This window comes from Triturus cristatus, chromosome 12 (assembly GCF_964204655.1).
Source record: "Triturus cristatus chromosome 12, aTriCri1.1, whole genome shotgun sequence".
Lineage (NCBI taxonomy): Eukaryota > Metazoa > Chordata > Amphibia > Caudata > Salamandridae > Triturus > Triturus cristatus.
Window position 1 is genome coordinate 537,668,893 of NC_140595.1, and position 17,082 is coordinate 537,685,974.

At 49.1% G+C, this 17,082-nt stretch overlaps 1 protein-coding gene across 4 annotated transcripts in view; it reads right to left on the bottom strand.

Moving 5' to 3' along the window:
• LOC146776237 (dynein axonemal assembly factor 1-like) overlaps positions 1–17,082 on the bottom strand; it is a 668,903-nt gene that overhangs the window by 84,563 nt on the left and 567,258 nt on the right. For all 4 annotated transcript variants that reach the window (XM_085638027.1, XM_085638025.1, XM_085638028.1 and 1 more), the window contains one exon: positions 12,611–12,720. In XM_085638027.1, coding sequence (XP_085494153.1) covers positions 12,611–12,720 — 110 coding nt within the window. The remainder of the gene's footprint in view (positions 1–12,610; positions 12,721–17,082) is intronic.

Consider the following 17,082-nt stretch of genomic DNA (forward strand, 5'->3'; position numbering starts at 1 on the left):
ATACTGGTTCTCGTGTCCGTTGTCCTGACTGAAAGGCCGAAGACGGTAGCCATGCCCGTTTATGATCCATAAACACCTCTTATCCTACTTTTCAATCCTTTGCACCTGGCTCTGCTCCTCTCCTTCTGGGATTTTACAATGGGGAGGTTACGATTTTTATGATGGGGAGGATCGGGCAAAGAATGAAAAACTGTCAAGGGAACCTGATCGAATACCGAAATCCTACGACTAATTATTGTTTGATGTCTATTTACTGTTTGTTTGGGATACCGGGTTGGGCATGAGAAATATTCGTGTAATGTTGCCTAAAGACATTTTGCGTGTATTTAAAGAACAACCCACTTAATGCAATTTGAACAGTCTCGTAGATTCTGCCTCTGTGTGGTTCCTATGACTTCTGTGTCCCTGCAGTAAATAAACCTTGGTCTTTGACGCCACCATCGAGAAGCCCGTGTCTCTGTTTATTTGTGCACCGAGACAGGAGGAACTCAGGGGTCTTTGGGTGTTGTTTCCCTGACACCTCTGGACTCTTAAAAGTCCAGAACCTCAGGGTGGCAAATAGATCCACCCGAGGAGTTCCCCACGTCCGAAAGACGTGACGAACCACCTCCGGATGGAGCCTCCACTCGTGGTCGGCGGAGTATTGCCGACTGAGACTGTCCGCACGCACGTTCAGCACCCCGGCCAGATGATTTGCCAACAGACAAATCTGATGGTCCTGAGCCCAGGACCACAGACGCAAGGCCTCTCTGCAGAGACAAAGAGACCCCACTCCTCCCTGTTTGTTTATATACCACATCGCAGTCGTGTTGTCCGTCAGGACTTGAACAGACAGACCGGAGGAAGGAAGGCCTTGAATGCCAAACGTATCGCCCGTAACTCCAGAAGGTTGATGTGAAGCAACCTTTCCTCCGGAGACCAAAGACCCTTGATCTCCAGATCCCCCAGATGAGCACCCCACCCTAAGGTGGATGCATCCGTTATCACTGTTGTCACCGATGGAGGTAGATGGAAGGGCTTTCCTTGGGACAGATTGCCCTCCACCAAAATAGATCCGCCGCAGCTTCTCTGGAGATCCTCACAGACTCCCTGAGATCCCCTTTGTGCTGATACCACTGCCTGCGGAGGCACCACTGGAGCGCCCTCATGTGCCAGCGTGCATGGTTGACCAACAGTATGCAGGAGGCGAACAGACCGAGCAGGCGAAGGACCTTCAGAACTGGAACGACCGCTCCGCTGTAAAACAAAGGAATCATTTCCTGTATGTCGAGAATCCTTTGAGGAGGAGGGAATGCTCGACACACAGTAGTGTCCAGTACTGCACCTGAGGGCACCAGGTGAGATTTGGGCACATTGATCGAAAAACCCAATCTGTACAACAGCCGAGTTGTATCCTGCAGATGACACAGCACCTTCTCCGACGACTCCGCCTTGATCAGCCAGTCGTCTAAATAAGGGAAAACCGAAATTCCCGACCTTCTGAGATGGGCTGCCACCACCGCCATCACCTTTGTGAAGACTCGAGGTGCCGAAGTAAGACCAAACGGGAGGACCGCAAACTGATAATGTTGCGACCCTACCGTGAAACGGAGATACCTCCTGTGCGACTTCAGAATGGGGATGTGAAAATACGCATCCTGCAAGTCGAGCGACACCATCCAGTCCTCCTGATTCAGCGCCTGAAGAACCTGCGCAAGGGTGAGCATCTTGAACTTTTCCTGTTTCAGGTAAAAGTTCAGGATTCTGAGGTCCAATATCGGACGCAATCTGCCGTCCTTTTTCGGAATCAGAAAATACCGGGAGTAGCATCCCTGACCCCTCTCCTGCTCCGGAACCACCTCTATCGCACCTTTCTGAAACAACTTCAGGACTTCTTCCTGCAGGAGAAGACGGTGGTCCTCCGAGCAAGCTCCTTGGCAAGGAGGGTAATTTGGAGGGAATTCCCGAAAGGGAAGGGCGTACCCATTTTCTACAAGATCCAGAACCCAGAGTTACAGATTCCCAATCTTGTAGAAAATGGGTAAGCCGGCCCCCCACAGGACCAGCATGATCCGGAATGTCGAATCTAGGGCTGTTTTGCGGTGGTGGGAGGGGCTGAGGAAGAGGAAGAGGAGGAGGAGAGTTGACGGCCACGTGAGCGACCTCTAAGTCTTCCTCTATATCCCTTGGAGCCTTGCTGCTGTTGCTGCTGCTGCTGGGTTGGCCTATAAGAACGAAAACTCGCCCTTCCAAATCCTCTATACCTCTTGAAAGTACCTCTCGGCTGGGATTGAAGGCCCAATGACCTAGCCGTAGCCTTACTCTCTTTGAAGCGCTCCAGAGCAGCGTCAGGCTTCTTCCCGAACAGACCAGACCCATCAAAAGGTAAATCCAATAAAGTTGACTGGACATCCAAAGAGAATTCAGAGGACTTAAGCCACGCACCCCTCCTGGTGGCAACTGAAGACCCCATGACCCTGGCAACTGAGTCTGCTGTATCCAGGCCACTCTGAATAACCTGGCGAGCAGCCGCCTGGGCACCCGATAGTACTTCATTGAAGCCTGCTCTATCCTCCTCTGACAGTTTTGGTGCCAACTTTTTAGCAGAATCCATAAGCGCATGGATATAGCGCCCCAACAAACAAGTCGCATTTGAAGATTTTAATGCCATACTGGCTGATGAAAAGACCTTCTTGGCCGATTGGTCCACCTTCTTTGCCTCCCTGTCCCCTGGGACTTGAGGAAACGCACCTTTGGAACGTCCAGAACAAGCCGCCTGAACCACTAGGCTTTCAGGTGAAGGGTGTGAAGACAAAAACTCAGGATCCCCTGGAGCCACCCTATATCTTCTTGCAACTACCTTGGATACTGCAGGAGCTGAAAAAGGCTTGCGCCATACATCCAGCACAGGTTCCAAAATTGCTTCGTTGAAAGGCAACAGAGGCTCCGAGACCATAGCCGGAGAATGCAACACCTCAGTCAAAATATTGGACTTGAATTCAGTGGATGGCAATTGAAGGTCCAACAACTCCGCAGCCTTCCTAATAACTGCATGATAGGGTGCTGCATCCTTAGAGGGTTCATCTGATGGCGGAGTGATCTCCCACTCCGGAGACAAATCCAAACCACTTGCCTCCTTCAACTCGTCGAACACCTCATCAGATTCGACCAATTCCCCCTCTTCAGCCTCTTCCAACAAAAAGCGTCTCTCCTCCAGCACTCTCTGCGCCTCCCTTCTCGAACGGATCCGCACCTGCGGCGTCAGTGGCACAGTGTTCGAATCCGACGGAGCCGGCAGCGGCGTCGAACGCGGATCAGCTGGAGCAGCCGGCGTCGAACGATGTCGAGCCGGCGCCGGCGAAGAAGGAAGCGGCGTCGATGTTCTCGGCGCCGGCAGCTGCCAAGACGGCGTCGCTGGGAAGAACGGCATAAACGGTGCTTGAGGATAAACCTGCGGCACTCCCAGATTGAAAGCCATCGGACCCATCGGACCCATAGGTGCACCAGAGGTATACATGGCCCGTGAGAACACCCCATACATTGCACTGAGATAATGCGAGGGGTCCTGACCTGGATTAGGGAAAGCAGGATACTGGTCAGGTAACACCGGACTCGGGCCTGGCGGCGCCGACGGTGGAACAAGCGGCGTCACAGTCTCACCCGGAGCCTGACGATCCTCATCCAGGGCCGGAGTCGGAGACGGAGCCGGAGGACTTGCAGGATCCGGAGATGGAACCGGCGCCGGAGTGGACACCGGCACCGGGGATTCAGCCGGAGCCGGCGAAGGCATCGGAGTAGTTGGAGTCGGAGGCGAAGCCGGGACAGGAGAGGGAGACACTGACTCTCTTCGACGCCGAACTGGCGATTTCGACTTTGACGCCGAAGCCTTATGATGCGACGAATGTCTCCTCTTTTTCTTATGCTTCTTGCTCTTGGAAGCATGTCCCGAAGTCGACTTGGAAGCCGACCTCGACCTGGATCTTCTTCTACCCCTTTTCTCCTTCTTCTTCATCCGAGCGATAAAGAGTTTTGCCTCTCTCTCCTTAAGAGCCTTCGAGCTCATTTTTCTGCAACTTGAACAACCCCCGACATCATGATCCGAGGACAAACACCAAACGCAATCGTCGTGCGGGTCGGTGATGGACATGTGCTTGCCACACTCTCGGCAAGGCTTAAACCCAGACTTCTTTGTCGACATTTTCGGAAGATAGACAGAGAAATCCAGAAAACATACAAAGTAACCAGAACAGCTACCAGTAACGATTCCCGAAATCCGTTGGCGTCGTCGGCGCGGAAAAAAGGGAACTGACGTCATCACGCCGAGGAGGTCTTCTTATGGAGCCGGTGACGTCAGCGGAGTCGCGAGCGGATCCGTGCCTCTGTGATGTCGTCTTCGACCTCATCGGCGTGGACTGCTACAAAAGTTTCCGAATGTTGCTGGCGCAGGGGATATTCACAAGGTGAGGAATCCACTGGCAGATGTATCCATCAGAAGAACAAGTTACTTACCTTCGGTAACGATGTATCTGTAAGACACATTAGTTAATTAGATTCCTCACCTTAGAATATCCCCAGGCATCAGGCTGGATCCGGAAAGATTTTTGTAGCAATACCCCTTGCGCGTCGGTAGGCGTCGTCTGCGGCTCCGCGTCCGTCGTCGGCGTCGTGCGCCGGAATGACGTCGTCGGAGTACTTAGACGCCGCCTTCGCGTGCTGACGTCAGTTCTTATACATAGCTTTCCGTGCCAGGGACGCTGAGCCATGCAAGAGACCGACACTGGTGCCAAAAAATCTAGGGCCCTGAAAGGGAGAACCTTAACCCTAGATGTCGGTTCGCAGAACGGGGAGGCTGGGTGGGTCGGTGAGGAATCTAACTAACTAATGTTTCTTACAGATACATCGTTACTGAAGGTAAGTAACTTGTTCATCTGAAAGAAACACGTTAGTTAGATTCCTCACCTTAGAATACTTACCCCAGCAATACCAACCCCGGAGGTGGGCCTGCGAACCAAGATCACACCAGAAATTCCTGGAGAACAGAACGGCCAAAGTGGCCATCTCTCCGGACTTGGCTGTCCAGGCAATAGTGCTTGACAAACGTGTGCAGTGAAGTCCACGTTGCCGCCTGACAGATGTCCTGCAAGGGGACTCCCCGTCCCAGGGCAGTTGTCGCCGCTGTGGCCCGGGTGGAATGGGCTCTCAGCCCAACAGGAGGGACCTTTTTCGCCGAGATGGTCCGCTTGTGCACAGCTTTACCCTTCTTAGCACCTACATATCCAACAAAAAGTTGGTCGTCCACCCGGAACTGTTTTGTGCGGTCCAAATAAAAGGACAGCGCACGTTTTGGGTCCAGACGGTGGAGCCGCTCTTCATCTTTTGAAGGATGCGGAGGCAGAAAGAAGGTGGGCAGCGTGACAGATTGCTCGATGTGAAAGGGAGTCACGACTTTAGGAAGAAAAGAAGGACGTGTCCGGAGGACAACCTTATCCGGATGAACCGAAAGGAAGGGAGGCTTAGCTGACAGAGCCTGGAGCTCACTCACCCGCCTAGCGGAGGTGATAGCCACCAGGAAGGCAGTTTTCAGAGTCAGTAGACGAATTGGACAGTTGTGAAGGGGCTCAAAGGGAGTGCACATCAGAAAAGTGAGAACAAGGTTCAAGTCCCACTGAGGCATTACGAATGGAACAGGAGGGAACATATGAGTAATGCCCTTCAGAAAACGGGAGACAACAGGGGACTTGAAAAGAGAAGGCTGATCAGGAAGCCTTAAGAAAGCAGAGATTGCAGCAAGGTAACCCTTCAAGGTGCCCAGAGCAGAGCCCTGCTGGGCCAAAGAAAGAAGAAAGAGTAGAACCTCAGAAAGAGGGGCGGAAAGGGGATCCACAGCCTTTGCTGTGCACCATGCCACAAATTTGTTCCACTGGTAGGCATATACCGTCTTTGTGGAGGGACGCCAGGCTGCCAGAATGACATCACAGACTTCAGGAGGCAAGTCAAATGGCATCAACAGTCGCCGCTCAATCTCCACGCATGGAGGTGGAGGCTGGACAGATTCGGGTGTAAGACCGTCCCCTGCTGCTGCGACAGAAGGTCCTCCTGAAGAGGCAGTCGTATCGGGGGATCGATGGACATACTGAGTAGCTCGGGATACCAGTACCTTCGTGCCCAATCCGGAGCCACCAAGATGACTTAGGCCCGGTCGCGCCCGATCTTCTTCAGCACTCTGGGCAGAAGTGGTATAGGCGGAAAGGCGTACAACAGACCGCAACTCCACTCGCGACGAAAAGCGTCTCCGAGCGAGTGCCGCCTTGGAAATTCCAACGCGCAGAACTGCTGACATTGTGCGTTCTCTTCGGTGGCGAATAGATCTAACGAAGGCTCTCCCCACTGCAGAAAGAGACCTTGCGCCACGTCCGAGTTCAGACGCCATTCGTGATCCATCATGCACCGGCGGCTGAGTTCGTCTGCTCTGACGTTCAGAGAGCCCGCCAGATGTTGAACCACCAGGGTGATGCCCTGATGTTCCAGCCATGTCCAGAGGCGCGCAGCCTCCTGACAAAGGGTCCACGACCCCACCCCGCCCTGTTTGTTGCAATACCACATGGCGGTGGTGTTGTCCGTGAACACCTGCACGGCACTTCCCCGGACAGAGGGAAGGAAGGCTTTTAGTGCAAGTCGGATCGCCCTCAGCTCCAAGAGGTTGATATGGAGCCGAGTCTCCGCCGGAGACCAGAGTCCTCTGATCTCCGCCTCTCCCATATGGCCCCCCCCCCATCCCAGGAGGGACGCATCCGTCACTACGACATGCTCCGGTTGGGGTAAGGAGAGGGATCTGACCGCTGACCCAATCGCGATTCATGAGCCACCACTGCAGCTGGTTCACAGTGCCCTCCGAGATCAAGACATGGTCGGACAGGTTGCCTCGATGCTGGGCCCACTGAAACTTCAGGTCCCACTGCAGAGCCCGCATCCGCCACCTGGCGTGAGGTACCAACAGGATGCAGGAGGCCATCAGCCCCAGAAGCCGCAGCACCAACCTGACCGAAACCCAGGACAGAGGCCGGAAGATGGAAATCAGGGCCTGAATGTCCCGGACCCGCTGTTCCGGCGGATAGACCCGGAACTGCGCCGAATCGAGAACCGCCCCAATGAAAAGGAGCTCTTGGGAGGGACTCAGGTGCGACTTCGGCACATTGATGGAGAACCCCAGCGAGTGCAGGAGGTCGGCCGTAGTCTGGAGGTGGGAGACGACTTGCTGGGGCGAGCCCGCCTTCAACAGCCAGTCGTCGAGATAGGGGAAGACTGGAACCCCTGATCGGCGCAGATGAGCTGCGACTACCGCCATCACTTTCGTGAACACCCGAGGGGCACTGGTGAGGCCGAAGGGGAGCACGGTGAACTGAAAGTGCTCCTGACCCACCGTGAACCGCAGGTAACGCCGGTGGGCCGGCAGGACGGGGATGTGGAAATAAGCGTCCTGCAAGTCCATCGCTACCATCCAGTCTCCAGAGTCTAGGGCAGCCAGAACCTGAGCTAAAGTTAGCATCTTGAAATGGTCCTTCCGGAGGAAGGAGTTCACGCTCCTGAGGTCCAAGATCGGGCGTAGGCCCCCTTTGCCCTTCTTGAGAACCAGAAAGTAGTGGGAATAACAACCGCGACCTTCTTCCGGACCAGGAACGCGCTCGACGGCCTCTTTGGCCAAGAGGGCCGAAACTTCCTCTCGTAGAAGATGCAAATGATCCCCCGACATACGGTGGTTCAGCGGTGGCATGGCTGGAGGGGTCGTCTCGAAGGGGAGGGAGTAGCCTCTTCGGACGATTTGCAGCACCCACCTGTCCGACGTGATGGAGCACCAGTGGAGCAGGTGATGGCGAACTCTGCTGCCCACTGGCATTGAATGGGCCTGAAAGCTCAGACTAGGAGGGCTTTGAGGCGGATGCTGCCGGGGTAGATGTGGACTGACCAGCACGTTGACCTCCAGTACCGCCTCGGCGGAATCCATGTCCGAGACCGCGTGCAGGTTGGTTCTGCAGCCGGTGGCTTGGCGGACGTGAGGAGGCACCCCTTCCTTGGCCACGAAAGGGACGAAAGGCGGAAGTTTGCGGTCGCGGGCCGAAAGACCCAAGGACTTGGCCGTGGCCCGGGAGTCCTTGAACTGAGCCAGCGCACTGTCTGCCTTCTCACTAAAAAGGCGAGTGCCATCAAAGGGCATGTCCATGAGGGAACTCTGGACATCCCCCGAAAATGACGTGGACCTCAGCCAGGCGTGACGCCGAAGCGCCCGACCCAGCGAGTCCGTGGTGTCAAGTCCACACCGAATGGCATGCCGTGCTGCATCTCGACCGTCAGCAAGTACTTGAGCGAGTCATGCCCGGGCCTCCACCGGGCACAAGGGCAGCACGTCCTTCACCGTATCCCACAGAGAGTGGGAATAATGGTCCAAAAGACAAGCGGTTTTTAAAGACCGCAGCCCCAAACTCAGGGACGAGAACAGTTTCTTGCCAAACTGTTCCAACCTCTTGGATTCCCGATCCGGAGGAGCGGACGGGAAGGAGGATTGGGAGGTTGAGGCCTGGATAACCAGACTCTCGGGGTGGGGTGTTGGGAGAGGAAACTGGGGTCGCCCGGAGCAGGGCAGTGGCGCCAGGCAACGTTCCGGTCCACAGGGGGAACTGTGGAGGGCTTGGACCAAGTGCCCTGTAGAACGTCTATGAGGGCCTCATTAAACTGCAGCAGAGGCTCAGTGGAGCTTGCTGTCGGTTGAAGGACCTCTGTGAGGACGTTAGTCCTCACGGCCACAGCAGGCAACTCCAGCCCTAGGGCTTCGGCCACCTTGCGCAGCACCACTGAAAAAGCGGCACCCTCCTCCGAGGCCACAGTCGGAGGAGAGATGAAGCCAGCATCCGGCAAAGTGTCCAGACCACTGGCATCCCCCAGTTCGTCTGCCCAGTCCTGTGCAAGTTGACCCTGGAGGGCCATAGGGTCCTCAGACCCCTCCCAGTCGCCCCCGTCATCCGATTCCTGATAAACAGGAGGAACGATCGGAGCCGGACGGTAGATGAAATTGTCATCCATCGACGTCGGGTGCGGCGCCGTACCAGCGTCGGGTCTGGACCGGGGCTGAACCGGGAAACGGCGTCATCCGGAGAGGGCGCCGGAGGTGGAACCGGTATCGGCGGAGGAGGCGTCGTGAGCTCGACCGGCGCCGACCGAGATCCAGGCCTGGATCCCTCGGGGACCTGCGGCGTTGGGGCCGGAGCCGTCGACGGCGCCGGGGCAGGAGCCGCCGGCACGCGAGGTCGCTCAGTCGAACCTGCGGGGCCCGAAGGCGCGCCGGCAGGCGTCGACGGCGAAGCCAGGCTACTCATGGCCTAGAGGAAGGCACTGACCTCCGCCGGAGTCGCGTCAGTCCCAGGAAGCGGCGGGTATGGGGACGGACGCGGCTCCTGCGGCTCCAATGGAGCCGCGGGGGTGGGACCACCCTGACCCTCAGCCGAGTCGCGCAACCGGCGAGGGGAGTCCGAAGAGCGATGTCGTCTCTTGGACTTCTTGGAGTGCTTCGACTTACCCGAAGACCCCGACGAGCGTTGACGATGGCTGCAGCTCGAGAAGCTTACGGGACCGCTCCCGCCTAGCTTTAGACGTCAAGGCCTTGCAATCGAGGCACGACTCCGTGTCATGGTCGGGCCCCAGGCAATACAGGCACCGGCGATGGTGATCCGTCACTGACATCAGGCTATTACAGGCGTCACAGGCCTTGAAACAGGCATCCTACCGGCACCAGAGTCGAGTCGATAGACCAAAAGAAGTCAAAAAGTTAGTCAAAAAAAGACTAGGGGTAAGCTCTTCCCGGATCGGCGCTTACTGGCGCGGAAAAAAGAAGAACTGACGTCAGCGCACGAGGGCGGCGTCCAAGTACTCCGACGACGTCATACCGGCGCACGACGCCGACGACGGACGCGGATCCGCAGACGATGCCTACCGACACGCAAGGGGTATTATTACAAAAATCTTTCCGGATCCAGCCTGATGCCTGGGGAATATCCCCTAAGGTGAGGAATCTAACTAACGTGTTTCTTTCAGATAGTGTATATTCCTCTTATTGAGGAAATAGCGACAGGCTTCTACACCTGTTTCATGTCTGATACTAGTATATAACGATACCACATCCATTGCAATTAAATGACATGTTTCATTCCATGGAATGTGCTGCAAATGGGTAATCAGATATTTAGTACCTCTTATGTAAGAACTTGTCTTTGACTATTGGTGACGAAAGTTAATCCATATAAATTGAAGTTTCCTCAAACATCGATCCCATGGAAGAAACAACTGTCCTTCCAGGTGGGTTCACTCTGCTATTTTGTATCTTTGGCAAATTGTTGCTATCACAGATTTTTGGGGTACTAAAAATGTATATTCATCCTCATCCAGCAAACCTTGTTCTTTCCAATTGCTTGAATTGTTGAAGTAGCATTTCTTCCATTCTTTTATAGTGTTTATTTTCATTTTCTCATAGCATTCTCTATTTTGTCATAATACCACCAGTATATAGTATTCCTTATCCAACATCACTATATTTCCACTTTTGGTGGATTGTTTGATTTAAAAGTCAGTCTCTTCCTTCAACTTTTTCAGTGCTTCCCTTTCTTTCCTTGTCAAATGTTCTCCTTGTTTTTAGTTGTTTGTTAATTTGCAGACATCTTTAAACACCATCTCATGAAATACATCTACCTTATTCCCTGCAGGTATACTTCGACAAAATCTCGATTTAGATTTTACTGTACTTATGCCTGCTCAAAACATATTGATTCCTGCTTCTTTCAGTAATGATGCTGGTTCATTCCATCCTCTTGACAAATCATCCTGCTCCAATTCAGCTAAGGTACAAAGGATCTCTATATTATCAATAATACGTTTATTCGTGGGTTTTGGTGTCACGTTCGGACTCACTTGTTGTTTCTTCCCATAGTATTTTACTAGTTTCAATTTCCTTATATATTTAAAAATCTCTATTCTGCTATCTACGGAATCAAAGAGCATTGTTGGACAGGAGTTCAGACCTTTTGTTAATACCTTTATTTCCATTTCACTCAACTTGCATTTCGGCTAATGTATTATTTCCATCTCCATTGCTCTCTTGTCTGTCAATTCTACTGGTTGTTCTGTGTCCTCCTCCTTGTTTCTATTGTTCTTCCTGATTTTACATCCTGCTCTTTTTTTCCTCTTCCTTTGCCCCCTCTTTGTCACTTCACTCTCCCTCATTGCACCTCCTCTGTGCCTTATTTGCTGATCTTGATGTAGCAACCTCATTTCGTTTAAAAAAGACAGTTTTTGTTTCTTTTCTATCACTTCACTTGAAGCTCCTTCCCCCTTCACTTGAGTCAACATCTGATTCACTTGCAATGCTTTCAGTTTTCGATTCCACAATTATTCTATCTAATATTTCCTGCCTCCTCAAGTCTGAGAACCATTTTACAAGCGTAAATATTTCCCCATGATCGTAATCTTCATGTCTAGTTGAAATTTATTCAATTTTCACGCTTCTGCTTCCCCTTCATGTCTAAGAAGCTGTTCATCACTCTTGTCCTTCCATTTAATCAAATCATATGGTAAATACATTAGTTTAAATTAATTCTCCAATCGGGCTATTTCTTCTGGAATTTTAATCAGGTCTGCTTTGGTGTGTTTCCCAATGATTTCCATTAGCCCTAATGATAAATGCACAATATGATTATCCCACTCTTCTAACATGGCATCATTTTCATCGACATGACTTGGCATTAGAGTTATGCGCAACCCTTTAGGTACTCTTTTCACTTCTAAGTATTTTTCTAAATACATTATTTTTCACCATTTATTAACTTCCTTTCTCCTTAACTTTTCCAGTTACATGAAATTTCTATTTTATGTGTACTCCGCTCATTTTATTCACCGTTCCTCGTTCCACTGCCATAGCATCAGAAAGATTTTGTGTATGCTCAAGTAGTGAGGCTTCTGTATAAGCTCAAGTAGTAAATATTCATCATGTGCCTAGTTTACTTAAAAGGTTAACAATTAGCAGACAGAATTGTATCAACTTAGAATTTTACAAAATAAATTAAGAACAATTTAGGGAAAAAGCCATAGCAAAAGCTCCTTTGAAAGCCAACTGGTTGGTATCGCAAGGAGCAATAGCAAGGCACAAAAACTCAATCTATAAGATCAATTACGCTAGAAATATACTCTTTCTTTGAAGTGCTCTGCAATAAGCAAGCTCGTGAGACCATAGCTGAGCAAGCAATCCCTATAAATTTTTAAAAGCAGTCAGTAAACACGTGATCGTCACTTACATGATATATTGTTAATAGATATGTTAAATTATCTGGTCAAAATATCTAACGAGTAATTGTCTACTGTTAGTAAGTCCCAGAGAACAAAATGAGTCCCAAGTACAAACTAAAAAAAGGGGAGTTCTGGAATATGCACAAACTCAAGTGACGTCAGCAACAATTTTAGGTGTCTTGGTCAGAGGGTCAAATTTAAACATAGTTGAGAATCATGCAACAGATTAGTATAAAGTATGTACCGTACAAAAATATTAACATAGCGAGCAATGAAACATATGTAAGTTAAGCAATGTAATACAGACGTCAATGAAGAGCTTTTTCTGCATCTCTAGGGGAATGGTTTCCACCTCTTCAGTTTCATCCAGTTCAGTGACAAGCACTCCCTGGGCGGACATCTCCTGTAAAGATGTTGCTGCAGAAATAAAAGAAATAATGTCATTATTAAAAAATTGATAGTTCTCTGATGCTAATGTTTTCTTATTATATTCACATGTAAATCAGTCCAAACTTATTTTGATTCCCAACTACAGTCTTCTTTCCTATCTCAAGACACTAAAATGAAACAAATCTATCTCAAGCCATCAACCGTAATTCTCAAGTTTAGATTGGAAGCGGTTCAACCACAAATCAAGTATTTCCTAAAATTTAGAACTAGAACTAATATAGAACTAATCCAATAAGATAGATAAAATAATGAGCACAGTTTTTGTATTTGCAATACATTGAAAAGTAAAAGTTACTCACTGTTGATACTTCAGTACTCTTACTCCTGCAATACTATCAGTCGTACGAATGGAGTGTAAGGGAAGCACTTTCAGTTAAGAGAAGCCTGAGAATGCTTTATTTACTGATAATCTTCATCATACTAAACTCTGTTCTTCATCGTCACAATCCTTACTTTTTGTGGGGGAGACAAACCTGGACATGTAAATCTTAGCCACTCTTCTTTTACTAATGTCATAAATACTGGACTACAAATCCAGAAGTGGTATGTACAATACCCAAGCATACCACAACAATCAATGATGTTCCCTACACAATAGCAACAAGGAGGAAACATTAATCAGAAAGCTGGAAAATATTATGTCAGGCACTACTAGAATGATGTAGCAAGGGATGACCAAATTATGCGGTGAGGGTTAATTAAATTATGCAGCAAGGATGACATCTACCACTTCAAGCAGTAGATCAAAAGGAATCAGTTACTACCTCTCAATATCCATGCATGCAGGTGTAGACTGCGCATATTTGGGTGGAGGACCTTGCCCTGTTGCTGTGACAGAAGATCCTTGTGAAGTAGTAGCCTGATATGAGGACAAATGCTCCTGCGCAGAAGTTCGGTTACCACTCTCTCTGGCCCAATCTGGAGCCACTAGGATGACTTGGAACTGGTTGTTCTTGATATCTTTCAGAACTTAGGCAAAGAGAAACAGGGGCATGAACACATACCGGAGTCCGATGTTCCATTCCAGTCACAACACATCTCCTAATGAGTTTTCTTGTGGAAACTCCAGTGCACAAAACCTTTGATGTTGCGCATTCTCTACCGTGGCAAAAAAGTCTAGCCAGGATTCTGCCCACTGTTGGAAGTTGCCCTACGCCACCTCGGGTTGTATACACCACTCGTGATCTGCCAGATGACGCCTGCTCAACTCATCTGCTTTGGCACTGAGGGATCATGCCGGGTGGTTTGTGATCAGGGAAAGGCCCTGGTACTCCAACCAACTCCAGAGGCACAGAGCGTCTTGCCACAGGAACCCACTCTGGCATGCTTGATGCTATACCATCTGGCAGCAGTGTTGTTAAGTGAGAACCTGCACCAGTCTCCCCTTGATGGAAAGCAGACGAATCACCCGCAGCTCCAACAGATTCATATGGAGCTAGGCTTCCATAGGAGACCAGGGACATCTGTTCACCTCTCATAGGTGACCTCATCAGTCCACCAGTATAACACGGATATCTCTCTCACTAACTTCAGCTCTTCGTGGGGAAGGGATGTGGACCTGCCGCAGGACCAACTGAAAATGAGCAGCAAGCCACATCCTCCGAGATCTGGATTGACATCTGTCAGATTTCCTCTATGCTGGGCCCATTGCAACTTCAGATTGCATTACAGAGCCAGTAGGTACACTCTGGCATTGCTGGCACAGCGGATGCAGCAGGGTAAGAGTCAAAGTAAAAAAGGAAAATGTATTTAGACCATTAGTCTTTAAACAGCGTAAAAACATGACATTTTATGTAAATATTCTAAAATCATTACAACTTCATCAACCAACGTCATTGCAGAAGCCTAATTTCCATGTAATTCCTCTGAATTTTACACCATACTCCATGCGTAAGTCTTAAACACACCTGTATATAAACATAAATAATTTAAGAGCAATAAAATTCCTATTCTAGCATGTTTTTAAAAGGTAACCAGTAAAAAATTCCTCAAATCCCTATCCATCATAGCTTCTAATCTAGCTTACAGCCAACTATTTCCTATTCCATAAAAAATCATTTTTACAGCCTTCATGTACTTCGCAATGGCTATTGTAATTTCGAGATTTGGCTTATCTGTAAGGAGTTCAATTGCATGTGTGCACAGCCTAGTACCATAGTTTAAAAAGATAGAGGCATAAAAACTGTTTCCGTGGAGCTAACAATTTTAGGCAGTCCATCAGGATATGTAAATGATCGCATTGTGTGCCCAACAGGCATGTACATTTACAATCAGTTCGCCTCAGTTCTGTTCTTATTCTGCCATTTAACATAGCGGGATTTATGCCAATTCTCAACCTTAGTATTTCTAATCTAAGACATTGATTAGGTAGAATATCCAGATAGGGGTACCAATTTTCTTTCACCCAACTATTTCTCATAAATTTCACAGAATATTTCTTTCTCAGGTACTCCATGTCTTCCAGCCTAGACAATTCCTTCCCTATTGTTCTGAGTACGCTCTTTGTCACTTCTATTTGAAGAGTCTGTTGATCAATTCTTACGTCTAGATTTTCACAGATAGTTTATCATTTCTTTCTGCCCACTTTGGCCCATTTTAGGTCACTATGCTGAATCTCATTCTTACACCTCTGTGACAATTTTGTCTCTTCTCCTGTCCCCAATCTTTTCCAAAATCGTAATAGGCCCACTTGTGCACCTGTACATTCTTTGAGGTCATGCCCAACTCCAATCTAATTGCCTGGATCATAGATGAGCCTGGCAATGACATTAGAGATTTTATGCATTTTCCTTCCTCGATATCCCAGGTGCATTTTTCAGCTAAGCAGAGAATTTCTGCTCCATACTGTAATTGCGGGGGTATCAATCATAGCGCTGTAGGCCTTTATCAAAGGTCTGTGGGACACGTCACCATAGTTGTGATTACATTTGTTCAGCCCACACACAGATGTGTGAGATTTTGCTTTCTGTGCCTCCAAATGTGTGCACCACTTTAGAGACTTGTCAAACCAGACCCCCAGGTATTTATACTCATTTACAATCTCCAGGTTGGTTTGGCCCGAATACCAATTGAATTTCTGGTCTCTCGTCCCAAAACACAGGATTTTGGTTTTATCCATGTTTACCGTTAAACGTTTTTCTGCACAGTATATGCTTAAAGCGTTTAGCTTCCTCTGTAGGCCCATCTCTTTCTGGTCGAGGATTGCTAGGTCATCAGCATACAGTAAACAGGATACTTGTTTCCCACTCATTTCTGGGCTAGCACTTCTATCTGCCTCCAAGACAGATGGCAGATCTGCTACAAATATGGCAAAAAGTAGAGGGGCCAGTACACAGCCCTGTCTTAAGCCATTTTTAATCGCTATTTCGATGTTAAGCCCCCCACCAAGTCCTTAATCACCTGGGCCCAATTCTGGCTATGTAGCTCCTGAATTGCAACTAGGAGGCCTCTGGGATGTAATATTTTCTCATGGTCTCCCAAAGACATGTCCTATCTACCAGGTCAAAGGCCGTGTGGAAATCTACAAAGCAGCAATACTGCCTACCTCGCTGCTCCATAGACCTCCGTGCCACCGCCCATAGGGCAAAACAGTGGTCAATCGTGGAGTGACCCTCCTTAAAACCTCCTTGTTCCACCTGCACAATCGATACCTGCTCTACCCAATCCTTCAATCTGTCCAGGACTATTTTGGCAAAGATCTTCTCACCAACATCCAGCAGATCGATCAATCTATAATTCTTTGGGGTCTTCCTATCACCTTTCTTGAGTATAGGTCTAATTACTGCCCCCATCCAAGTTTTGGGGATAGTACCAGAGTCTAATATGGCTGAGAATATATGGGATAGAAGTTCGGCCCACCAGTTTAACTGTGTCTTTATTATAATAGCAGGTACATTTTCTGGACCAGCTGCACAAGTTAAATTTAACTTCCTTATTGTATCCTTTACATTTTTTACTGTAAAGGATGTTTTTAGATCTTCAACAGCCCATCCCCAGTGATTTTGTTTGCTTACTACAGGCACTTCACTTGTCCCATACAATTTGCCTAGATACTCCTCCCAAGCTGTTTCTTCCACTACACAGCTCAAGGACCCCGGGGACTGACCGGAGGCATCCTGTATCAGCTTCCAAAACCCTTTTACATTTTTTGTATCGATTATTTTCAGCAGGTTTTCCCAACATCTTTCTTTAAAAATCCTCTTCTGATTCCTAATTAGCGTTTTATATTCTTTTTTAATTTAGTCAGGTTAGACAGGGTACCCGGGTCATACCTTTTCCTCAGACTTCTCTTTTCTCTCCTTATTAACCTTTTCTTGTTCTTACACTCCA